This window comes from Carassius carassius, chromosome 21 (genome assembly GCF_963082965.1).
Source record: "Carassius carassius chromosome 21, fCarCar2.1, whole genome shotgun sequence".
Taxonomy (NCBI): Eukaryota; Metazoa; Chordata; class Actinopteri; order Cypriniformes; family Cyprinidae; genus Carassius; species Carassius carassius.
Window position 1 is genome coordinate 19,404,393 of NC_081775.1, and position 25,698 is coordinate 19,430,090.

Below are 25,698 nucleotides of genomic sequence, written 5' to 3' on the forward strand. Positions count from 1 at the left end.
TAGATAGATAGATAGATAGATAGTTTACTGTTTGTAACATAGGCTCTTATTGAACTGAGAAAAAATGACCAGAAATAATAAGATCCTTTAATAAATGTGTAATTATAGTGCTCACTCAAATAATGCTACCATTTAAAAAAAAATGATCAAAATCAAAACGAAAATCTTGCTTCGGATGCTTCGCCTATGAGGACACAGACTCAAGTGCTCCTGTAGGAGTGTGTGTGTGTGTGTGTGTGTGTGCAGGTCTGCTCATGCGCCCATGAGAGATGCTGCTGCTGCTGATGATGATGTTCAGAGGTGTGTGCGCTGCGGCGGGCTTATTTACACCCGTTCAGTCACACTGCATCATAGAAAAGCTCTAGCGCTCCTTGGGAAATGGACTTTCTAAAGGGATTAATGTGTCTCTGCGGTGATACTTCTCAAGGTTAGTAATGAGAAATGGCGTTGAATCTATTTCTTTACGTAATGCTACAATCTTGCCTGTGTTCAGCTCTATCTGTGCGTCTGCCATCGTTTGTCGCTCTGCGCTCGAGCTGAAACCTTTTATTTCCAGTCTCTCCGAAGACTACACATCTACACCTTTTCCTCGTCGTTTCTGTTTTGTAATTTCTTTAAATTGGAAAGACGTGTCATACTGATGTGAAATTTATAAAAAGAGACAATGTTTTACTTAATAATTAACTTAAATTTTTAGGAATAACAGTATGCAGGTAATATATTTATACGTTTTTTGGGACTGTGTCCTTTTTATCCCATTAAAATCACGGGTTACTGCATGGATACTGTAAATGGTGCAATGCTACACCATGTTGAGTCCGTTGAGGCCATAACACTTAGATCTTAACACTTACAGTGAGTTTTGCCCCGAGCGTTTATCAAATTAGCACCCACCACCCCCCCTCCCCCCGACATGCATACACATAAATACAAAAATAATAAATAAAACGCATATTGTTGTTGTACATTTAGATACTGCGATGCGGGCCACGTACTCTTATCTGAATGGAATGGTCAGAGCTTGTTTGTAAACCTATGCGCATGCAAGGTTGTGCGCGTTGAGCGCGCGCTTGTCCTGACAATACTGTTTTCACATTCATTCATGTTAGCTTAACTCGTTCAGCCCCGAGTTATGTTCCAAATGACACAAAACAATATCATGCATTTTTCTACTTAGAAACCTTGTTAGAAAATCGTGTAGTTTATGGTCATTAGTTGGCGCAAGCTTTGACATGTTACCATGTAACAGACTAGTTTGATGACCTTATGACTAAATGATAACTGGTTTGTTTTCTGGTCCAAAAAGCTCTGCCAGCTACAACATATCCTAAAACAGTTTTTAACCAACCATAAACTTGGCAATAGAGTCAAAAAGAAATAATGTTTTTAATTACACTAGAGAGTTTTGAAGGAAAAATGTTATATTTTATTTTATCAGCGTAAGATGAACTAATAAATATAATTTATATAGCTAAGTATGTACATCTACAGGGACGGTCATTTGGATCGTCCTCTCAAACTTGCACTTTTACGGTGACCAGCTCAGGGGTTTTGTTTTTCTTCACAGTGCCACACCACCTAGAACTTTGGCAACTTTCAGATAGACATAAAAGTTGAATATCAATACATGAGCAATGTAGTGCAATAGACGTCTATTATTTTTCACAGGCGAATGGCTATGAAAACAAAATATCCATATAATAACTTTTATCAGGCATGGTCTGCAGATAATATGACTCAACTAAATTATAAATAAAATATAATTATTGTTATTATTTTCTTATTATTAATTCACAGGCCACAGTTTCAAAACAGCTATATTTTGTCAAAAAGCAGCAATGAATTAAGCATTTACTTTATAACGATCTAAACATTCTGTGATTTGATTACTACATGACCGAAAAAGAAAGAAATGGACAGTGGGGTCTAAACAGGTTAAAGGGTTAGTTCACCCAGATAGCAAAATTATGTAATTAATAACTTACCCTCATGTTGTTCCAAACCCGTAAGACCTCCGTTTATCTTTGGAACACAGTTTATGATATTTTAGATTTAGTCCGAGAGCTCTCAGTCCCTCCATTGAAGCTGTGTGAACGGTATACTGTCCATGTCCAGAAAGGTAAGAGAAACATCATCAAAGTAGTCCATGTGACATCAGAGGGTCGGTTAGAATTTTTTGAAGCATCGAAAATACATTTTGGTCCAAAAATAGCAAAAATGACGACTTTATTCAGCATTGTCTTCTCTTCTGTGTCTGTTGTGTGAGAGAGTTCAAAACAAAGCAGTCTGGATATCCGGTTCGCGAACGAATCATTCAGTTCACCAAATCGAACTGAATCGTTTTAAACGGTTCGCATCTCTAACACGCATTAATCCACAAATGACTTAAGCTGTTAACTTTTTTAATGTGGCTGACACTCCCTCTGAGTTCAAACAAACCAATATTCCAGAGTAATGCATGCACTCAAACAGTACACTGACTGAACTGCTGTGAAGAGAGAACTGAAGATGAACACAGAGCCGAGCCAGATAACGAACAAAAGACTGACTCGTTCACGAGTCAAGAACCGCTTGTATCGGTTTTCGGATCACCAGTAGTTCTTTTGGACAGTTCGATTCAATAAACCGGTTGAAGAAAACGGTTCACCGGTTCTTTTGCGCTCGACATAATGGCGTCATTTGCGATGATTGCCCTTGATTCAAGCCTTCGGTTTACCCGCGCTTATAACACTAGCACAGAATCAGTTCAGAATCAGTCACCAAAAGAATCAGTTCGGTTCAGGCGCTCTGTGTGTCAGTCTGCTTCACGCTGAATCACACATGCACAGTATCATCAGCTTCTCGATTCTTCTTATCTGGCTCGGCTCGGTGTTCATCTTCAGTTCTCTCTTCACAGCAGTTCAGTCAGTGTACTGTTTGAGTGCATTCATTACTCCGGGATATTGGTTTGTTTGAACTCAGAGGGAGTGTCAGCCACATTAAAAAAGTTAACAGCTTAAGTCATTTGTGGATTACTGCATATTAGAGATGCGAACCGTTTAAAACGATTCAGTTCAATTTGGTGAACTGAATGATTCGTTCGCGAACCGGATATCCAGACTGCTTTGTTTTGAACTCTCTCACACAACAGACACGGAAGAGAAGACAATGCTGAATAAAGTCGTCGTTTTTGTTATTTTTGGACCAAAATGTATTTTCGATGCTTCAAAAAATTCTAACCGACCCTCACATGATGTCACATGGACTACTTTGATGATGTTTTTCTTACCTTTCTGGACATGGACAGTATACCGTACACACAGCTTCAATGGAGGGACTGAGAGCTCTCGGACTAAATCTAAAATATCTTAAACTGTGTTCCAAAGATAAACGGAGGTCTTACGGGTTTGAAACAACATGAGGGTAAGTTATTAATTACATCATTTTGCTATCTGTGTGAACTAACCCTTTAAAAAATTGAGACAGTTTGTTTATTGAAACAGTACATAAAACATAAATCCCTTTTGTTTCTTTTTGTCTTGTAGCTCTAAATTTGCATCATCAGTCCCACAAGTTGTTCCTTCAAACAGTGTGGAAAGGATTTACGCAGCCACATTACTGAAGAGGATTCTATGACTTGCTACATCCACAATTTAACTGCGTGTCAGAGATGCCCCCTTCCATAATGTGGTGCATTAAGTGGGCTGTCTGCTTGTCCTTTATTCTCGCACTGATCCCCAGGTCCAGAGGATCGACGCTGAATTGTCACAAAAAGTGCATATGCGCCAGCAACATCGTCAGCTGCTCCAAGATGAACTTGACGATGGTTCCGTCCGAGTTGCCCAACTACACAGCTGTGCTTGACGTTAGTTTTAACGAGATAACCGGACTACGCGCACAGTGGACCAAGCACAAACTTCCCAACCTGCACAACCTCTTGCTCAGCCACAATGGTTTGTCGTTCATCTCTTCTGATGCGTTCATTTTCGTACAGGAATTGCGCTACTTGGATCTGTCATCGAATAAACTGCGACAGCTAGACGAGTTCATTTTTGAGCCGCTGAAACATCTGGAGGTTCTGCTGCTCTACAACAACCAGATCTCGCAGATCGACCGCACAGCCTTTTTAGGCCTCAACAGCTTGCAGAAGCTCTACCTGAGCCAGAACCAGGTGTCCCGCTTCCCCCTGGAGCTCGTCAAGGACAAGAGCCGTCTGGACAAACTGAGCCTGTTGGACTTGTCTTCCAATCGGATCAAAGTTCTCCCCATACAAGACCTCCAGCCGCTGCCGGCCTGGATCAAGAACGGGCTGTATTTCCACAACAACACCCTCATCTGCGACTGTGAGCTGTACAGTTTGATGGCTCATTGGTATATCCGACGGCTCAATTCAGCTGTGGACTTCAAGGACGAACACACCTGTGTGCACCCCAGCCCAGATAAACGGGTGCTGCGTTTATATGATCTCAACACTCATATGAACTGCAGCACATTTAAAGAAACCGACCAAGAGGCTTATTTGGAGCAGACGCTTACCCTCAGCTGTGATACCAAACAGCGGAATATGATCAAGACCTGGATGCTGCCTGGAAACATAATGGTTCCTTCTGACAGGAACCAGAGTGATACAAATAATGTCAAGTTTGTGAGTAATGGCACCCTTGAGATAAAATCGATACTACCTGAGGACTCAGGTGTGTACACTTGCTTTGCTGTGAGTGAATACTTCAACGAAACGCTCTATGTGGTGGTCAGAGTCCACAACTACACCATCAATGGCAACAGTGATACGCTCAACACTGCGTACACCACTCTGGTGGGCTGCTTGGCCAGCGTGGTCCTGGTACTTATCTATCTGTACCTGACACCCTGCCGCTGCTTCTGCTGTCCAGACCAGGACAAAAAGAACCAGCATGAAGACAGCATCCACTCCTCCATGCTCAGTGCCACCCCGACCCACGAGGATATGGCAACCAAAGCAGAGCTCAACAGGCACGTGGCCTTCATAGACTCCAAGGACCTGCAGGGACAGAACGGAAAGGTGAATCCTAACGGAGATGAAGAAGTGGATGTGGAGGCAATGCAGGGAAAAGGAAAGCGGAAGAAATCGGTGGCAGACTCTATTAGTTCGGTCTTTTCTGATACTCCCATTGTAGTCTGAGGGAGGATGTGTCTTTTTGGCTAGAGACAGTTCTTTGTTGTGGCTTTCCTGGACTAAGAGACTAAAGTACACAGTTTGCCATCCTCAGTGTTTGGCTGTTTCTGCAAAACCTTTCCAGCATTTTAATCTGTAGCACTTAAGTATATACTGTGAAAAGGTCTTGCCATATTAGTGGAATCTAAACTTGGAGTGTTTAGATGTTCCTGTGAGTTTAAGCCCACTAAGTGAGACTAGAGGTAGTATAATGGATAAACAACAAATGCAATTTGCAATTTCTCAATAATCAAGCTAGAAAGCTATAGGTTGAGAGACGTTAAATCATTAATACATCCACTATATAATCACATCATAAGCATGAGCTTTGCAGACTGCTAAGAAGAATATAGAATGAAGCTCTTGTAGCTAATTATATTTACCACAATTTATGCTAATCTTACCACTTTATGTAAAGCCATATGCATTTGAGAGGACATTCACAAGAAAATGATGGAAAAGTATTTGTTTCTGTGGAACATTAGAAGAAACACTTTGTATATGAAACATTCTCCACCTATATCCGGTAAGGGGAAGAAAAAAAAATCTGGTTAAACTCGATCTGTTGTTTGAATCTAAACTTTTTCAGTCCAATTTTATTAGCAATTTTAGAAGTTTAAATGCTGGATACCAATATAAAACTATCATCTATATGAAACTATATTTAAATACAGCCATTTTTGAACCCATTAACCATCACATAAAAAATGCAGAACCTGTGCATTTTCAGCCGCTTGAGCTCATCTGTCATGACAACCAGGGAGTGACATATAACCGAAATGCTAATGCAATCTTTTAATAGAATGACGTGTCCCATCTGCTTGAATTCTCATCTTTAAAGCAATGATGATTTGAGCCTGGATTCAACAGCCAAAACAGTTTCGAACACTCAGACCTCTTCTCACTTTGCGTTCATTTGCACTTGGTGCTGACTCATCCATTGTCAGAATGGATGTCATATTTAAAGCCCCTGAAGCGCATATGTAATAAAATGCCAAAGGCTGAGGGAATTTTTAATTATTATTATTATTATTTTTAGCTCAAACCATTATAGGTTTCTGAATGAATTAGAAAATCAAGTTTGAAGTTTGAACTCTGGTCAAAACACAGTGATTAGCAGAATCTCCCTCATGTTCTGAGATTCTAAATTATTACTACGGGCATACAGCAGTGATCTCTCAAAGACCAATATTATATTTGCATATACAATGCCATAGGAATCTAAAGAGACTGCTATGAATCATAATGTAATGCGTGAAGCTTGTTGGCTGTGCTCAAGGTAGATGACTAGATGCATTCCAACCAGAAATCAACATTATGCATTTTGATTACAACATTATTGTCCTGGTGGACTGGAAGGGTATGGTAGGACTGTTCTAGAATGCCAGTCAATGATCTTAGAGAACCAGACGTGGATTTAGAACGTCCAGTGCACATGGTCTCTTGAACCCTTAATTCCGGGAACGCCACTTCCATTATTGTGTTCCTGGAACATCTCACGTGTTAACCATAACCACATATTTATAACAGGGTCTGGTTGGGATCAGCGAGAGCAATCTTAGTTTCCTCCGACCTCTTTCCCTAGTAACATCGTAATTACATCCTGTTTTGCGAGCGAGGGAGTGGGTGAAGCTATTAAATGTTTGATAGGTGGATGAACTCACAAACAGTGTTATCTCAGGGAGAGGGAATGACAGATAATAGCAGCTACGGCAGACTGCAGTCATGGGCAGTTACGGTCTCTTGGATTGCAGGTCCCAGCTGCAATCCAAAATTAGTGTGGAGGGGAGGGAAAGGCCTTACCATCACGAGCGCTGTGGGAGGAGGCCCGAGATCTCTGCGGTCTGTTCGCGAAGAGACAGAAAAGCCAAGTGCTCCCCCTAAAACCACATCCAGCAGCTTATCGCCCCTGTCGTGTGTGTTCTTCTGAACTGTGTGTCCTTGGCTATTTCTCATTACTCCACATTTGACAGTACATCTGTGCTCTTGTATGTGCAAACAGTGTTTGTTTTTACAGTGTTTATGAGATTGTGTCATTTTAGGTAGCCTTTTTCCCCTTGAGGTTCCAAAGAGACTTAACTGATTCCTTGTTCTTCTGTGTATTGTTATTCCTATACAGTTGTCTTGATTCCACTTGTGACTATTGGATATTGGTAAACCTATTTTAATGACACTGACTGTAAAGGTCTTTCTCTGTCATGTATTTTGAAATTGGATCATCTATTTGTCTATTATATGTTGTTATTTAGGCACAAAAATTTTTTTCATGTCAGTAAATTAAATCTCAAGAATAATCACAGACTGCATCAAAGTACCAAAACTCTGTTGCATTAATTTGAAATGTAAATGTGAATTGCTGTTCGCAGCCCGTTTTCCTTTTGTAATCAGATTTATTTCTAAGTGAAACGTTATATTCAACAAGAAAAAATGTGGGGCAGAAAATCGACTGAATTGTGAAAAGTGGCGTTATAAACCTGAATGGATTCAGATCAGAATGCGGGTTTGATGAATAGAATGCCTCAATAGCTCTGGCTATTGGTTAACATCCAAAATCAACAACAACAAAAAGTTATTTCAGGAAAAATTCAAGTCATTCTGATTAATATTCTAAAGACAAACAGTTTTTTCGTTGAAATAATAGGGTGAATTTTAATAACATATTGACTTGCAGACTCTCAGAATGTCAAACAGCTCATGTTAGAAGCACTTGTGCAAATGTTAACTTTCATAACTGTCCTATATTAGCTTTAGAATCGATTTATAGACTGTTCACACCAATGATGGTAACTATAATAGTAGCTACAAAGCTGTTATAATCATTCGATTTTTTTACGAATAGTGGAGTCCAAACCACAACTTTAACTATAAGGGCAACTACATGGTTGGAATCCTTTTCACATTTTTTTCCCCCAGCTGGCGAACAATAAAAAACAATCCACAGAAATATAATAAACTTGAGCATTTAAAGTGGCAAATTACATAACTGCGAATACCTACAGTACAATAAACATAAGGTTTTGTTGACATGGTTTTGTTGGACATGGAATAAATTTATTGATACAGTTATCCTTTTTGATATGAACGGCCTTAAAAACTTGGTGCTAAAGATTCGTGCTACTAGAGACTAGATCAAGTCCCTTCTGGTCATTACTAACATTTAGACTCTTAAAACTCTAGATTAGAATTCAAAACAAGCAACATCAACAGCACTTGAATGTTAGTCTAGTCTATTAAGTCTAGATTTTAGTACATAAAATACATAAAAAGTAGACTAACACAAATCTCAGAAATGTAGACATGTCTGTACCAATTCTTAGTAAGCAAGCATCTTGATATACTGCTAAAAAAAAGAGATCTTAAGTCTCAGCCATCATTACTAGCCTATGACAACGAGAACAGAAATGTTGTCAGGTCTTTTTTATGCTTCCTGTCCTAATATACAGACATGTTAGTTTACAATTAATTGAACAACAACAAAAAAAATGACCCTTTGGCCTGTCTGCGGAAAATGTAGGTATCTAGCGATTTTAGTGTCATCTAGTGGTGAGATGATGCAGCTCAATTCATAAAAAGCAAAACAACAGAAATGTGTTGGCATATTTATTTCAGAGTCCATTATCTGACAGTCGGTTTAGCAGCATAAGGAAGGTCTTGAGGTATTTCTATATTCATTTGCAGGTCATTCACATGCACATACAGAAATCCAGTATACAAAACACAGACACACACACACATACATACATACATACATAAAAGAGACGTCCTCCTACAGTGAACTTCAACCATCCTGTGCATAAAGTCTGTGGCAAATACATGGCAGTAAGCCTGTGCTTCTGGAGGAGTTTAAGGCAGACTCCCTCAGTGAAGAAGCTTTGGCTGTTGGGAGAAAAGAAGAGCAGATGGTCAGGAAAAGGATCTAAATTCAGAGCTGAGACTCAACCACTGTGCTGAATTAAACCTTGATGATTCATCTTAACAGACTATCAATCTGTGACTTCCTATACTTGTTGTTTTATCAAACGCGGTGTATTTTTATCTTCAAAGTTTTCTTCAATAACTTTAATGCATTTCCTTTCCGTAACAAGAGGATTATATGTCTACCAAGAGCTGCTTGAGCCGCTCTTACACATTGGTTGCACTAGCTTATTATTCAACAAATCACTTCAAACAAGCACTTAAAGATGCACTAAGTATTTTCAGTATAGAAGTGTTTTATGCCTAAAGAAATCAATAGTACTTTTAAATGATGTGCATTCACACTGGATGAATCATACCATTAGCCTAATAGGCTATAAAAGCTTTTGGATTTGGGTGGTTGAAATATCAACAAATATTTATACAAGTTCTAAAAAAAATTCTATAGTTTTAGATACTGTAACTGGCTATAATTTCTTCAGTTTTTCACTGCGCGCACAAAAATTATAATAATATAGAAATGTAACAAATATTTTAGATAAGAGATTATAAAATGCTGTTTAAAGTATGATTTAAAATGTTTTCAATACATTTAGAATCAATAACATAGTAAAGTGTAATAGTTCACCCAAAAATTAACATTTTCTCATCATTTATGCACCCTCATGTGATTGCAAACCTGTATATGTTTCTTTCTTACACTGAACACAAAAGAATATATTTTGAAGAATTTTGAAAAACCAAACTTTTCCCCAAACAGAAATACTATGCAAGTCAATGGGGACCATCACGTGTCTGATTACCAGCATTCTTAAGTTCAGAATATCTTCTTTTATGTTCGACACAAGAAAAAAAACTCATACAGGTTTAGAATGACGGGAGGGTTAGTAAATGATAATTTTCATATTTGGTGAACTATCCCTTTAAAACTGTTTTTGGAAATTTAAGAAAAAACCTTAAATAAAATAAAGATATTAGATTACATTTTTTTTTAAAAGTAAAATAACTTGCTTTGGCAACTGACTGAAATAAATGTTTAAGTACTAAAATGACAACTACAACTGAAAATAAAATATTACTATAATATAAAATACAATATTTAACCAGCTCTAATAAGCACATAACAAAAATGACTAAAGCTTAAGCTAAATTTAAAACGAAAACTGAATTTTTTAAAAACAAAGAAAGATTATAGAATTTACTACAATTTTAAACGAACTGCCATATTTTTTTCTATGAATCATGTTTAGTGGCATCTTTTAAGACAAAGGAACCTAATGATGATATAATGAGAGATGCTTTTTTAATATTAGATTTAATTTAAATGATCCATAAATGAGATTCCGCTGAGCTTTTAACCACTGAAGGAAAAATTAAATTGAATAATAAAAAAAGAAAAGAAATACTGAATGCATCTTTAGTTAAACTACTGATAAATGTGTTAAACATACCTTCTGTGCACCTAGTTTCTTTGGCAGACTGTGGGAGGTTGACACCAGGCTGGAGTGAGTTTGGGAGAAAGAGGAGAGGATATTGGGTTTAGGGGCACATGAACTGTTTTTGGGGGGAGAGGCATCACAGGTCTTACGTTTCCTGCCAGGCCCTTTATGCTCGTACCCAACAGCACTTTGATTGAGCCCTGAGGCCCCTCCCTTATCAGACTCCGGGGAGGGAGAGGGGGGGACGTGGGCGGGGCTTTGCTTAATCAGCCCCTTCATTTCAGGTGGGTGTGTTCTACTGCTAAGTGAGTTTGCACCATTAAATGGTCCATGCAGTGAAGAAATCGTAGTTCTGTTCAAGGAGGACTGGCGGTCTTTATGGTGGGGGAGAAATAGGATTTTGGACTGTCCAGTTGAGTCCTTGTCCTCTTTGGGTGATTTCCGGCGCTTGCTGGCTGGGGGACTCTCCTGAAGCTCCCTGAAACCCACTTGGGAATTTAAAGCCTTTTTGCTGGTCCGACCAGCAGGGTTAAGGGGCCGGGCGGGGCCTGAGGTTGTCTGGGCTTTCGGTGGCAGTTTGGAGGCGGCTGATAGGTTAGTTGGCTCTGATTGTCCTGAGCTGCTTGTCCTGAGAGTAGAGGCGCTGCGGATGGGTACTGAGCTGCGCGTGGCATCATGGGAATTGTAGTTGTTTGTGGTGTTTAGGGGTTGATGAGAGCATAGTTCTGACACCTGAGGGATTTTCCTGCAGACATAGAATATAATTAAACAAATAAAATTCACATGCAAAAGAAAAATAAACCAATCTTGCACAAATGCATTTAAAAACAACCAATTTTTTAATTAAAGAAATTAAAGCAAAATAATATGTACTAATTTAAAAACAAAATAATAATTATTAGCATTTAATAATAGTTCAAAAATGTATTACAATATTAACAATTTATTACACTTACAATACATTTGTAATAAAAAATAACCCAAATAACTAAAAAAAGAGAAATAATCTGAAATTTGAAATGTTGCCTTAGCAACTAAGTGAAATAATTTTAAGTAATAAAATTAAATAAAACTGAAAAAAAAATCTAAATAGAAATATAATAAGCTATTTACTAAAAATAACTCAAAATCCTAAATATAAAAAATTCTTATTCAAAAGCCACTTCAAAATATTAATTATTCCTTTACTTTTTTTTTTAACATTTGTTATGATGATCATATTTAGAATTAAAAAATTACATTGTATAAGACAAGGAAACTACAAAAGTAGAAGGATTTGTAATAGTGCTTTCAGACTTCTAGACCTTACTGCATTTTTCCTGCAATTGGCTAAATGTTGAGAACACAGAAAACATAAGCCTTGTGAATGTCACAAGATCTTCAGCTTGATGTGAAACATCTTACTTCCATAGATAAGTGCTGAGGTGCTGCTCCATCATAACACTGAAAGCTGACCGCAGGTGGAGCAACCTTCGGTCAAATGCTAACACACTACGGCCAAGAACACGTGCCCCGAAGGTGCAAAGCTGGGAAGAACACGAGAGAGGAGACAAACATGGGTTCATTTTACTCTAAATACAGTATTATTAGACGAAACGTTTTTTTTTTTTTTCAATGAATAGAATCTTACATTAAGATTCATATGGATTTTTTTAATCACTTTTTAGTTCATAAAGTGCTTAAATTTTGATATGAAGAAAAATACTTACACCCAGGGGTTTAGGGTGCAAGGTGCTTGCTGGTAAATGAGCAAAGTCCTCCCGGTTCTCCCCGTCACTCTCCTCACTGGAGAGATCGGCTGAGAGAGACTCCACCTGCGGCTCCTCAGAGCGCATCACCTCCTGCTTCATCTCTACAACACCCTCTGATGAATTCATGGACCTGTAAGCACACACATTCAGATAAATGTCCTGTCCAAGTATCACAAAAGCTTCACTCTCCATTATTTAAAGGGAAAGTTAACACAAAAATGAAAATTCTGTCATTAATTACTCCAAACCTGTAGGACCTTCATTCATCTTCAGAACACAAATTAAGATATTTTTGAGGACATCCAAGAGCTTTCTGCAATGCAACTGAAACATCCAAGGCACAGAACATTTTGAGGACATTATAAAAATAGTCCATTAGCATCAGTAGATCAACCTTAATTTTATGAAGCTATGAAAAAACTTTTCGTGCCCTTTATTCATCAACAACTTCTCCTTCATGTTAGCCTTTGACATGTGTTCATGAGAGTACCACAACGCATGCGTGTTGTCCTGGCGACTACATTTCTGGGCCTTGCACATGGTAGTTCTGTTTCTGTCAATGCAGGGTCAGAAAGATCTCGGATTTCATCAAAAAATATCTTAATTTGTGTTCTGAAGATGAAAGAAGGTCTTACGTTTGGAATGACATGAGGGTTATTATTGACAGATTTTTTATTTTTGGGTGAACTATCCCTTTAAACCACAGAATGCAGAACTATAGACCTGAGAATAGAAGAGTTAGTTATTTGGCATTTGTAGTGCAGAGGCCCAATCTGAGACGCAGGGGTCTCATGGTGGGCAGAGCCTTCATCAGGAACCTTTCTGGGCAAAGGGAGACGCTCTCGAGGCTTTGAGCTCATCTTCAGCTCCATTACAAGCTGGTCAAAAGGTTTCCGCCTCCCTACCACTTGCCGGCGCTGATGGATGGAATGAATCTGAGGCAGAGGAGATAGCAGAAACACCAGCAAGAGATTAATGCTTGCTTTGTTCCAAAATCGCTCAATTTTTAATGCTGGTGTACTGGTTTCTGTATATTAAAAATATACTCACATTACAGGTCAGCAGTCTGGTGCACAGTTTCTTTCTCTCAGGATCCATCACCCCACAGTGCTTGTCCAAGTCACATTCTTTCACTGAAATAAATTGATTTCAAAAAGAGAAAAAAATTTTTTTTAAAACCCACTGTAGATAAGTATATACAAAATGCTTGTGGGAAAAGTATAATACAGTAAAATTCTGGTTACAATATTTGAGGGTTTTCTTTAAATAAATGATTACTCTATGCATTAAATTCAAAAGTTACAGTAAAGACATTTATAATGTAAAAAAAAAACAAAAAAATATCGTTCAATTCATCAAAGAATCCTGAAAAAAAAATGGTTTCCACAAAAATATGAAGCGACAACTGTTTTTAGCATTGATAATTATAATAAATGTTTCTTGAGGAGCAAATCAGTATATCAGAATGATTTCTGAAGAATCATGTGACACTGAAGACTGGAGTAATGGCTGCTGGAAAGTCAGCTTTGCAATCACAGAAATAAATGAAATTTTCTTCATCAATTTAAATGGAGTTCTTTAAATTGATTCATTTAAATGGACCATTTACAGATTCACAAGACTAAAACTAATGACACTCTTAGAACACTTGAAGTGTCAAATAGAAAGAGGATTTAACATCTATTTTAGACTGCCAGCAAAATCATGAATATTTGAAATTTTATTCATGTTAATGTACAATATGTCTGAAATAATAACAAACTCAGACAAGAAGATTTTTTGTTGAGTTGCATCAGAGACTTACTAAGGCCTTTCTTGTAGGTTCTGCTGTATGTTCTTGGTCTATGCGGGTGAGTGTGTGAGTCCAAACTTTTCTGCATTGGTTTCTCGACTGATGGGGCTGCTTTTTTTGGTGGCGTGGGCAAAAGTAGAGGTGATGGAGGGGTTTCACGGGAAAATTTGTCCACCTGCTGAAGACTGGAAAATAGCACTTGAATGAAATGACACTGGAATAAACAGCAGACACGAAAGATCAAGTTAAACGGCATTCACTCTTCCTCACCTGCTTCCTTCTCGCTGTGGTTTGGAATGTCCCTGGTGGGGAGAACGAGGAGGTGGGACTCGTGGGGGTCCAGCCCCCTGGTGCCTGCTGTCTTGAACCTCACAAAGACTTCCATGTTGAGAAGGGGGTCTCCCCTGTTGGGGTCTGTCAGGAGAGCAGTTGGATGGCGTGTTGTAGAGCTCACTGAAGAGGCCATGACGACGCTCACAATGCTTCTCAAACGCCTGTGGCTTCACCACCTGCCCACAGTGACTGCACACCACCAGGAAGAAGTCATCATGTGCTGGGCAGTGGCCATATATCGACATATCTGTGAGGGCAAGAAAAATGCTTTTATGTGTACCAAGGGTTTACTCTGAATGTAAAATCTTTTCATTCCTCATCATTGCAATCTGTCAGTCACAAGCCTAACAAACGCCTCCTCACCCTCTTTCTTAAGAGTCATGGTTTCCATCCGCTTCTTCACATTTTTGCTGCACTCTTCCAGCCAGGACCCTAAAAGAGGCAGTGAAACAAACATTCAATTATGTATATTAAATGAAATATATATATATATATATATAATGATTTTGTAATTCCAGAACCATATGTTCTTTTAATAGAATCAGAATCTGTTCAAGGGGAAAAAAGCTTTTTTTTTTTTTTTGCTGCACAGGGTCTGTGTATTAGCTTGGGCAGCTTCTATTCTGAAGTTGAGAAAATGATAGATAGAAAGACAGATATATAGTACTGTACTTATAAATGAAATGTTGCCTTGGCAAAAAAAAATTACAAAACCACATTACATAATTATTAAAATTTTAACTGAAATTAAAATGAAAAATATGAAATTGAAAACTAATTAAGCCTTCAAATAAATACTATTATGTGTATCATACTAAAATAATACTGGCGAGAACAAATACATTGTAAGTAATGTATTTACTGTGAATAGAGGCTGACTGAGTCAGATGAGGAGCTAGTAGGTGTGAAATGAAACTCGCATTTATGAGTAGGATGGGAAAAAAAATGGTTGCCACAAAAAAAGTTTAATGATATATTTCAACCACAAATGTGACATCCCATTAGATGTTGTTGGTCTACATCTTTACCAGCAGTTTTTAGCAATTGTGTTTTATTTTATAATATTTTATTATATTTTATACTGTATAATTTATAAAAACTAAATTATATTTAGTTTTATTATTTTAATATATTATTTGTACCTCATTTTATGTCACATCCAGCAACAGCTCTATCATTAGCCTAACATTGGGCTATTGGACTTCAAGGGTGGGCTGTATAATTGTGAAGGTGGTTGAAAGAAATTCATGACAATTCTTGTAAACCCTGGACTGTTCTCTTAAGTTTGTTGAGGCCCCCTAGTTGGCCCTGGTCCCCCAGGTGAGAACTGCTTCTAACCATCTTACCATCAAATGTCAAAGCAACAGTGTATTATGTTCTCATTTCTAATAACCACAGCTCACTGCATTCATTAATATGGGTCATTTCCTGTATTACATCAACCACATACATGAGAAATGCAAGTATTATTATTAATCCGTTGAAAAGATAGATGGAGAGAGATCAACTCGGTGTGCTGTATACAGATGTAATGTAAAAAAAAAAAAAAAAAAAAAAAGTCAAAGCAAGTGGTTTGATGTGAATGTGCCTCTTGATTTGTTGGCTATTACATTGGGAAGTATCAGCCCAGCGTTTCATAACGCTGTCACCGCATGATTATCATATAATAATGAGATGTTCTCGCGGCGAACAGATCAATTTTAAACCAGTGTGTGTGTGTGTAATTGGGTTCAGAGGTTTATTTATCTTGATAGTTCTCTGGTCGGAGACTCGTCTCCACCTTCACTTCCCGTCGAGCTGGCTGTCAGATCACCCAAGATGACATACTGAGCCCATCTTTTGGCTTTAAGACTCTAACCAACACGACAACGTACATAATGTGTTCAGGCACATTATAATCTCATTTTCAAGATTGTATACGTTAGTAAAACGAATATTAATCGGCTAAGCGGAGCGCTAGGACCTGGGAGATCTTCCAAAAGTACAGTGTGTGGGAGTGCAACCCATGCGGCGCTAGGACCCGGCGGGGCCTTTGTTTGGGTCGTGGTGCCGGGGTTTGCCCTCTTCAAACGAATTCATTTCCTGTGCTAGCTCGACGCGATTATAACCGAAAGTATCGAGAGTTCCACATAATTTTACTCACCCTCCGGCGTGGATACGTTCGCTCTGTCGATCCAAGCGGTCCAGCTTTGCCCTACAAAGTCAACGATGGAAATCCGCCGATCTAGGGCAGCCATTACCGATTTAGCGCGTGCACGATCCATCACCATCACGACGGGAGCGCATCGCGACGTCATCTTGCGCGCTCACGGCGGATCACCTTCTAGCGATGGGAGGTCCGACTCAATTCTGCGAGTCGGTTCTTTTGAAATGTTTGTTCCAAAGAACCGGTTCAGATTAATCAGGGATATTACACATTAATAATACATAAAAACAATGTAAGATGTACCAGATTTAGCCTAATTTTCATCTGTAGTCTATGAGCAGGTTGATATAAAAAACAATTATAATAATTAGCCTACATGAACTCCACATTTTAACATTTAAAATCCACTTAAATGTACACAACTTTGCTTTGACCACAAGCATATATATATTTTTTTTGGAGAAATAACAATGGCGTCTTATATATATATATAATACCTCTGACAGGTACTTTTTTTTAAGACACCACATGAAAATGAGCAAACTTTCATTATAGATATTGCCAAACTTCCCCTGTTCATAGCCCATTAAGATAAGTGTTTTATATTACAAGCTTCAGATTTAAAATTTATTTCATTTTGCTGACATAGCTATATTTTTACACAAGTTTTGGATATCTCTTTCTCATTGCATACATCAGCAAATACAACAGACATCAACAAATTCACCTGGACTTTAAGGAATTCAAATGATCCCTTTACAAATACCTTCAGAACATGGGATATAAAATTGGTGTATATAGGCTACTGGAGATTTCCGGCTCAAAACTCAAATTTGAAACTCCCCTTAAAATAATGTGTTATAAAAAAAGAGGACATGTTATAGACGTTGTAGAACCAAAACAAACCAAATGTCAAAAATGGACCAAACAACAACAACAACAAAAAACTCCCATCCGTCAAATTCTCGGTTCATTCCAAATGCTTTTACTCTCAAAATAGACAAGGAAGACTTATTGAATCGAGACGCGCTCGGATCGATTCGTTAACAAATTGTCCAATCACTGAACGGATTCAACGATTCATTGAAAAGATCCGACTCAAAATAACAATTTGTTCACGAATCGAACGTCGCTTCAAGCTCGTGTCCGTGCACTTGAAATGCTGGAAATACCCATAGGAAATACCCTTTTTCTATTACATCATAATCTATAAACACTGTAAAAAAAAAAAAAAAAAAAAAAAAAAAGAGAAAAGACGATACATCCTGTTTTAATAAAAACATGCACACAACTCACCAGCATCAGCAAAAGTTGATGTTCACAATAGCAGGCTGAATCTGTGCGCATTAAGATAATAAAGAGATTACATTTTGGCTATAGAATGTGCTTTGCCTTTGTAGCCTATTTAAGTAAATTAGAATTAGAAATTCATTTTCAAAGGTCATTTACCAATTAGAAATTTGACGAACATGTGTAGCAAAAAACAATATGAAGCACAATAAAAACAAATCATGATTATTTATTTAAGGCCTCCAGCGTTGTTAAACAAAAACTGTCAATCCATTTTTATCATCAGTCGTGCTGGATATGATGTAAACATTTCTTAAATATAGGCTAACCAAGTTATAAGGCACACAGTTCATGCAAGGCCATTTCAACCATAAGAAGCACAGTGGAAAATTTAGCCGAGATATTTTATAAAGCCAAAACTAACTAAACACAACAGCACCAGGGAACATCAAAACAGCAAACTCAAGTTAAAAATAATACTTCATTAAACAGGAGTCAAAAACATTCAGTAAATGTTGTTCATGTAACCAGTTCAAATGCCATGAGAAACATGACCATAGCAGTAAAGAGATGAAATGTAACTTTTTAATGATGCAATTTACTTCATACAAACAGTTTATTTGCTAAGGTGCTCTTGTACCTTTTCTAGTATACAGCTTTGCTTTAGTGTGTAAAATACACATCTAAATTGGACCATATCTGAATATAAGGGAGATAATCTATAGACAAGGACCTTTGGTGGATTTGTGACACAGGTCAAGTCAGGTAGATTCATAATATCAGTTGACCGGGTGCTACGCAGCACCACTTTAATCCGGAAACAACACTTGCGTGACGAATGTGGATGTGACCTGCTGTTTAATTATGACTGTCCTGCTCCCACTTGCTGATTGGCTGACTTGTGTAATGGTGTCTCCTTGTAAAGAAACCAGCAATTTCCTCCCCACAGGATAAGGTTGAGGAATCCAAATATCTACAAAGATTCATTTGATTCACATTACATAAATACCAACAAGAGTTAGCAGTAAATATATGTGGGAAAACGGGATAAATAAATCATAAGTAATTCTAATAAATTATCCATTTATAACATAGGTTTAGTATTTTTATATACTAAGGTGACCAGATGTGGCACTTCCCGGGACACGTTTAGCACAGGATGTGCTCCTCCGATTGATCATCATATGAGATCGAAGTACTGCGAGAGCTATAGAACAGAACAGGCAGCTCCATTATCTCCAATGGCTCTCGCGGTACTTTGATGTCATACAACAATCAATCGGAGGAGCACAAACAACCAACACCTGGTTATTTTAAGCAATTTAGAAATCCTGTGCTGAACGTGTCACCAGAAAGTGGCGGTCTGGTCACCTTATCATGTACATTACAATCTTCTTACCACTGAGGAGTTGAGGCGGCCCATTAAGGGGATGTGCCCCGCAGTGCACTTGTTTCCTTCTATCTTACACATGTCATTTAGAGACACAAGTGTATTTGGACTGGTTGACAGTTTCACATCTGTGAGGCCTTTTCCCCATGCAGATGAACACACCAGCCAGAGGAAAGTGAAGATCCCAGTTATCAGTAGATCCTAAAGAAAGTAATACATGTTTATGAAATATAAATAATTAAATATATTATATATATATATATATATATATATATATATATATATATATATATATATATATATATATATATATATATATACACATACACACACAGTACAGACCAAAAGTTTGGACACACCTTCTCATTCAAAGAGTTTTCTTTATTTTCATGACTATGAAAATTGTAGATTCACACTGAAGGCATCAAAACTATGAATTAACACATGTGGAATTATATAAGGAATTATATACATAACAAAAAAGTGTGAAACAACTGAAAATGTCATATTCTAGGTTCTTCAAAGTAGCCACTTTTTGCTTTGATTACTGCTTTGCACACTCTTGGCATTCTCTTGATGAGCTTCAAGAGGTAGTCACCTGAAATGGTCTTCCAACAGTCTTGAAGGAGTTCCCCGAGAGATGCTTAGCATTTGTTGGCCCTTTTGCCTTCTGTCTGCGGTCCAGCTCACCCCTAAACCATCTCGATTGGGTTCAGGTCCGGTGACTGTGGAGGCCAGGTCATCTGGCGCAGCATCCCATCACTATCCTTCTTGGTCAAACAGCCCTTGATGCCTTCAGTGTGACTCTACAATTTTCATAGTCATGAAAATAAAGAAAACTCTTTGAATGAGAAGGTGTGTCCAAACTTTTGGTCTGTAATATATATATATATATTATTGTTATAATATGCCAGTGTAATGTTTGGAATAATTAAGATTCTTAATGTTTTTGAAGTCTTACGTTTACCATGGCTGCATTTATATAATTACAAATACAGGGGGGAAAAAACCTTAAATGAAATTAAATATTAATACAATTTAAAAGAACAGTTTTCTTTTTAATTTTAATTTGAAATGTAAAAATTTGAATATATTTTAATTCAGTCTTTAGTGTCACATGATCTTTCAGAAATAATTCTAATATGCTGATTTGATTCTCAACATTTCTGATTATTATCAATGTTGAAAACAGTTGAATATTTAATGCGGAAATGCTGATCACATTTTTTCAGGATTTTGTTTTTATTTTTTATGAATATTAAGTTTCATTTATTTAAAAAAGAAATCTTTTGTAACATCATTTCTTTCTTTATGGTCACTTTTTCTCAATTTAACGCGTCCTTGCTCAATAATAGTATTAATATCTTCTTTAAATTAAGTTGGCTTAAAAAAACCAACTTACTGAAATCCTATTTAAACAACTTCTTCTGAGACTAAATTTAAAATGTATCTCCTCCTAGAATGTATCTCTTCCTCTGACTGGAAGACCTCAGGCAGTACGGGTCGGCAACAACACATCCAGCACGATCACACTGAACTGTGGGCCCCCCAAGAATGTGTGCTGAGCCCCCTCCTCTTCACTCTGCTGACCCACGACTGCACACCATCACACAACTCCAACCTCTTCATTAAGTTTGCGGATGACACGACTGTGGTGGGTCTCATTAGCAACAAAGATGAGAGAAACTGTGACAGTGACAACAATCTCTCTCTGAACGTGGAGAAGACGAAGGAGATTGTTGTTGACTTCAGCAGAGCACACACTCAGCATGTTCCTCTGACCATCAACGGTGCGACTGTGGAGAGTGAGCAGCACCAAGTTCCTGGGTGTGCACATCACAGAGGACCTCTCCTGGACTGAAAACACAGCAGCACTTGCCAAGAAATCACAGCAGCGTCTTTACTTTCTCTGCAAACTGAGAAGAGCCAGAGCCCTGCCCCCATCATGTACACCTTCTACAGAGGCACCATCGAGAGCATCCTGACAAGCTGCATCACTGTGTGGTATGGCGTCTGCAACGCGTCCTGCCAAAGACTGCAACGCAGTGAGAGCAGCTGAGAAGATCATTGGTGTCTTTCTCCCCTCCCTCAAGGACATTTACGGAACCCGTCTCACTCGCAAAGCCCTCTGCATCACAGGTGATCCCACACACCCATCACACAGCTTCTTCAGTCTGCTGCCATCAGGGAGGAGACTTCCGAGTCTCCAGGCCAGGACCAGCAGACTGAAGCACAGCTTCATTCATCAGGCTGTCAGGAAGCTGAGAAGCTGAACACGCTCCCGAACTTGCACCCCCCCCCCCCCCCCAGATCACCACATCCCACATCCCCAGGTCCCCTCCACACGATGACATGCACCATTCACTGACGTCATTCTACTACCAGTCAGTTAAATAAAAAAACTGCTCATGAGCCCTTTGTCAATTTATCAGACTGAATAAGCTTCTTTTTTGCACTAAAAATCTTTTATCTGCACTGTTTGTTCACTTCACTGATTTGCACTCTATCTGCCATGTGCCTTGCGCTGCTTTTTTAACTTTATTTTTAATTTTATTATGTCTTTTTTTACATTCCATTATTGTATAGTTGTATCTTATATTTTATATTTGATCTAGATTTTTAGGCTCTACTGTTAATGTTATCTGTATGCACCGGGGGGTCTGAGAGTAACGCAATTTAAATTCTCTGTATGTATGTACTGTACATGTGGAAAAATTGACAATAAAGCAGACTTGATTTGACTAGAGCTTTCAAGCTAGAACCACCAAACTGAACACCATTACAAAAAATGTAATTTTAGCTGTCTACTGCTATAGCAAAGCTTAAAACTCTCTACTGAAAATACAGCTAAAACCAGCCTAAGATGATGGTTGCTTTTAAGTGGTTTTGGTCACTGTCATGCTAGTCTTAGCTGGTTTTTACTGAATCAATTGGTTTTAGCTAATTTTAGACTTCCATCACACTTGGTAGTCATGCTAACAACATGCTAGTCACTTTGCTAATCATGTTAACAACATGCTAGTCATGCTAGCAAGATGCTAGTCACTTACTAGTCATGCTAGCAACATGCTAGTCATGCTAACAACATGCTAGTCACTTGCTTATCATGCTTACAACATGCTAGTCACTTGCCAATCATGCTAATTACATGCTAGTCACTTGCTAGTCATGCTAACAACATGCTAGTCACTTGCTAGTCATGCTACTGACATGCTAGTCAATTGGTAATAATGCTAATGACATGCTAGTCACTTGTTAGTCATGATACCAACATGCTAGTGACATGATAATCATGCTAGAAACACGTTAACGACAAGATAGTCATGCTAGCGACATGCTAGCATAAAATTTCTTTATTTATCTGTCTATTTATCTATTTATTTTTCTGATAGGTTGTATGGCCTTCAAAACTTCAAAACTAATTTAAATTAGTTAAAACTGAAAACCCTCAAACTTTAAGCTTTTAAAACTACCTCAAACTTTCTGGTTAGGCTTTTTCAAGCCAGCCTAAATTTTGACCACAAACTTTACCATCTAGTTTCTTTTTTAATCCTACATACCACAACATTTTGAATGTCAGTGTTTGTTTTCAACTGATAAAAATAAGAAATGTTTCTAGAGGACCAAATCAGTACATTAGATTGATTTCAGAATAATCATGTGACACTGAAGTCTTAAGCAAAGGCTGCTGAAAATTCAGCTTTGCCATCACAGGAATAATTTACAGAAAATAAGCATACAAGACTTCTTTCAAAAACATAAAATCATAATTATTCCACAAGTTTTATGTTAATAAATATTATATATGCACCAATATTTTATATTTAACCATCAAATGCCTTTTTTTTTATCCTCAGGACACTTTGTTTGAAATAACAGTTGCAGCTGTTGTCAAAAAAATCCACCCCGTTTCTTCATTTGCACACAAGTGGAACTCTTCACAACCCCACACAGTTCAGAAACAGCTCACAAAGTTCATACAACCAAGTGATACTGAAATCAGTTCATACAACCAGGAAGTGTATAAATGAACCTATCAGACATGCAGTGGCTGGCATTCACTTCCCATACAACGACATTGAATATAAAAAGGGATGTGAATTTAAAGCCATGCATGCACAGACATAGTGCAGGTTTACGAATGCACACAGAACTCTTAAAATAGACACAGTGTGAACCTGAATCTATAAACACTCACAATGTTGGGGCCATGAGGAGATTCACGGTATATGTGCTGGTAACCCAGATACAACACAAGAGTAGCTGTGCTGTACAGGAAAGCCAGAACTCCAATAGCTACAAAGAACTCAGCGGAAGACGAATAATCTCCAGTCAGATGTTTGGTTTTAGACACTGTTCCGTTGAATTCGCAGTCTGGGACATTGTAACTCTGGGTATTGAGCCTTTGTAACAAAGAATAATAAAAAAGAACATTCGGGAAAAATGTATTTATTAAAAACAATGTGTTTTATATGTTCTTATTGTTCACCTAAAAGGATAGCTGAAGGATACATTTATTTCTTTGCTGGGATTGTTCTCGCACTGGATGTTGAAACTGGTAGAGCCAGAATAACCCCCAGTTGTGGCAAAAGCAAAAATAGCAAATATCTGTAAAAGACAGTTAGTACATACAAAGAGGTTGAATAAGTTAATTAATGTTTACAGGAATAAATATAATAAAAACTGAAAAAAAGAAAGCGTGCACGTGATTAAGCAGAACTAAGATCAGCATATGAAGAAATGCAAATAATTTTCAAGTAGTCTGAGTCGTCATTAAAATCCTTACATTGCTTTCTGCTTCCTCTTTTTAATGGCAACGTTATCTTTTTCAAAGGAGAAAACCTTATTGTGGGTATTAAACATATTCAAATCTGTATTTTGCTAATAACTGGTGCTTACCTTAAATAAGGAAAATGATAAAGGCATTGTACATGATTGGTGATTTCAGTTATGAGAATAATGCTGTCAATTTTTTTTCTAATAGCTTTTGAAGTACCTAAACAGAGAAACTTAAGATCATAAGATACAAAAAAAATCAGAAAAGTACGTACCCATTCCAGGACACGTATAAATCCCAAGGGCTCTTTCACAGGGCCGAGATCTAACCGAAACCCGCTCATCATGCTCTGCAAATAAAAAAGCATCAGTAGCTATCCATAAAACAACCGTTACAACTGTCGAGGACAGGGTGTGATAATCAAAGATCCGGAAACATTATGAAGCGCGGCACATTTTGCAGCAGCATTTTCTCGAAAACTCTTTTCTCACCAGTTTCATCACATCTAAAAAAAAGTTACATTTAGTTTAAGCGAGCTGCAGTGTGTACACCACGAAGTGCTGATAATTTTTTAGCTGTATTGAAGAAACAGGAAGATTGAGAAAGATTACCTTGTCTAACCCTAGTCCCCAGACAAATATCAGTTCAGTTGCTAAAGTTTCTTTCCTTTTTCCTCACCGTTTTAGCGTCTATGGCTTAGACATGGTTTTGACCACGTGATTCGTGACGTGTGCCCATCACCCAGACAAGCGGAGGGCTATCTAAGGAAAAAAAAAACTTTTCCTGTACCATCACATCACACACACACATATTTATATAGCTTTCAGAAATATTTTCACGCTTATAAACTTTATTGTCCATACATGTCGGAAGATATCATTTAGTGACATTTCTGGAAATTAGTTTTAGTCATCCTAAAAGTAATAAAAATAAGTCTTAAACGTGATTTACTGTAATTTGACCACAAGAGGACGCTCTTACCTAGCTGGAGCTCATTAATGTTCCTTTTTACGTGTAAATCTGGCTTTTGCAATGAATAGCCGATATTTTAATGTTTGTTATAACAGACTTTTTATCAAATTGGGTAACTTTTTTTCTTTAGGCATTTTGCCGTCCCCACTTTTATTATACCTTCGCCTTGCAAATGCACGTTTTGATAAAATACGTTTTGATTTTTTTTAAGCAATGCTATATCCTAAAATTTGTGAATTTGGTTTAAAATGACACCATACATTAAAGAAATAGTTCACCCAAAAATTATAATTCTGTCATCATATAGTAGGCTACTTGAACTTTTGACAGTAGCCACTGATTTCCATAGCATGGAAAAATACTATAAAAAAAACTATACAAGTCAGTGGTTACTGTCAACTGTTTGGTTACCAGCATTCTTCAAAGCAGGAGTTTTGTGTTTAACATTTACATTTACATTTAGTCATTTAGCAGACGCTTTTATCAAAAGCGACTTACAAATGAAGACAATGGAAGCAATCGAAATCAACAAAAGAGCAATAATATGCAAGTTCTGTAACAAGTCTCAATTAGCTCAAAAGAAGAAATAAGCTTATACAGGTTAGGAGAGAGAGTCGGTTATTACATAATTTTCCTTTTTTAGGTGAACTTTCCACTGTTTCCTATGTTGTGTAAAACAATGCTGAATGAACATTATTAGCATACAAAGGATGGCCTTAA

General features: G+C 37.6%; 3 protein-coding genes across 4 annotated transcripts; 1 reads left to right on the top strand and 2 right to left on the bottom strand.

Moving 5' to 3' along the window:
- Nucleotides 1-222: 222 nt before the first annotated feature.
- LOC132097749 (amphoterin-induced protein 1-like) lies at nucleotides 223-7,662 on the top strand. Its single transcript, XM_059503650.1, has 2 exons — nucleotides 223-427; nucleotides 3,525-7,662. Exon 2 carries the CDS (start codon nucleotides 3,650-3,652, stop codon nucleotides 5,138-5,140), a length of 1,491 nt encoding a protein of 496 aa, XP_059359633.1. The 5' UTR covers nucleotides 223-427; nucleotides 3,525-3,649; the 3' UTR covers nucleotides 5,141-7,662.
- Nucleotides 7,663-8,760: 1,098 nt separating this feature from the next.
- On the bottom strand, nucleotides 8,761-16,706 carry atxn7l2b (ataxin 7-like 2b). The gene is made up of 10 exons (XM_059503649.1): nucleotides 16,547-16,706; nucleotides 14,767-14,835; nucleotides 14,341-14,650; nucleotides 14,083-14,255; nucleotides 13,329-13,411; nucleotides 13,002-13,213; nucleotides 12,237-12,408; nucleotides 11,932-12,053; nucleotides 10,540-11,272; nucleotides 8,761-9,049 (listed from the first exon to the last, which is right to left on the bottom strand). Exons 1-10 carry the CDS (start codon nucleotides 16,698-16,700, stop codon nucleotides 9,032-9,034), a joined length of 2,046 nt encoding a protein of 681 aa, XP_059359632.1. The 5' UTR covers nucleotides 16,701-16,706; the 3' UTR covers nucleotides 8,761-9,031.
- Nucleotides 16,707-18,048: 1,342 nt separating this feature from the next.
- Nucleotides 18,049-24,558, bottom strand: sypl2b (synaptophysin-like 2b). 2 transcript variants are annotated; one of them, XM_059503652.1, is made up of 6 exons: nucleotides 24,498-24,558; nucleotides 24,281-24,355; nucleotides 23,719-23,837; nucleotides 23,428-23,632; nucleotides 19,239-19,430; nucleotides 18,049-18,812 (listed from the first exon to the last, which is right to left on the bottom strand). In XM_059503652.1, exons 1-6 carry the CDS (start codon nucleotides 24,504-24,506, stop codon nucleotides 18,702-18,704), a joined length of 711 nt encoding a protein of 236 aa, XP_059359635.1. In that variant the 5' UTR covers nucleotides 24,507-24,558; the 3' UTR covers nucleotides 18,049-18,701. The 2 variants fall into 2 exon arrangements, with proteins under 2 accessions (XP_059359635.1, XP_059359634.1); XM_059503651.1 differs by lacking the exon at nucleotides 24,498-24,558 and having other exon boundaries at nucleotides 24,281-24,488.
- Between the last annotated feature and the right edge of the window lie 1,140 nt (nucleotides 24,559-25,698).

Coding starts and splice junctions, on each gene's coding strand:
- LOC132097749 (XM_059503650.1), top strand. CDS start 3,650: ATGCCCCCTTCCATAATGTGGTGCATTAAGTGGGCTGTCTGCTTGTCC.
- atxn7l2b (XM_059503649.1), bottom strand. CDS start 16,700: ATGACGTCGCGATGCGCTCCCGTCGTGATGGTGATGGATCGTGCACGC. Junction 13,214..13,328: donor CCAGACTGCTGACCTGTAAT/GTGAGTATATTT, acceptor CCTCTGCCTCAG/ATTCATTCCATCCATCAGCG. Junction 12,054..12,236: donor TGCACCCTAAACCCCTGGGT/GTAAGTATTTTT, acceptor TGTTCTTCCCAG/CTTTGCACCTTCGGGGCACG.
- sypl2b (XM_059503651.1), bottom strand. CDS start 24,373: ATGCTTTTTTATTTGCAGAGCATGATGAGCGGGTTTCGGTTAGATCTC. Junction 19,431..23,427: donor CTCCTCATGGCCCCAACATT/GTGAGTGTTTAT, acceptor TACTTTCTTTAG/GATCTACTGATAACTGGGAT. Junction 18,813..19,238: donor GCCGCCTCAACTCCTCAGTG/GTAAGAAGATTG, acceptor GAATCTTTGTAG/ATATTTGGATTCCTCAACCT.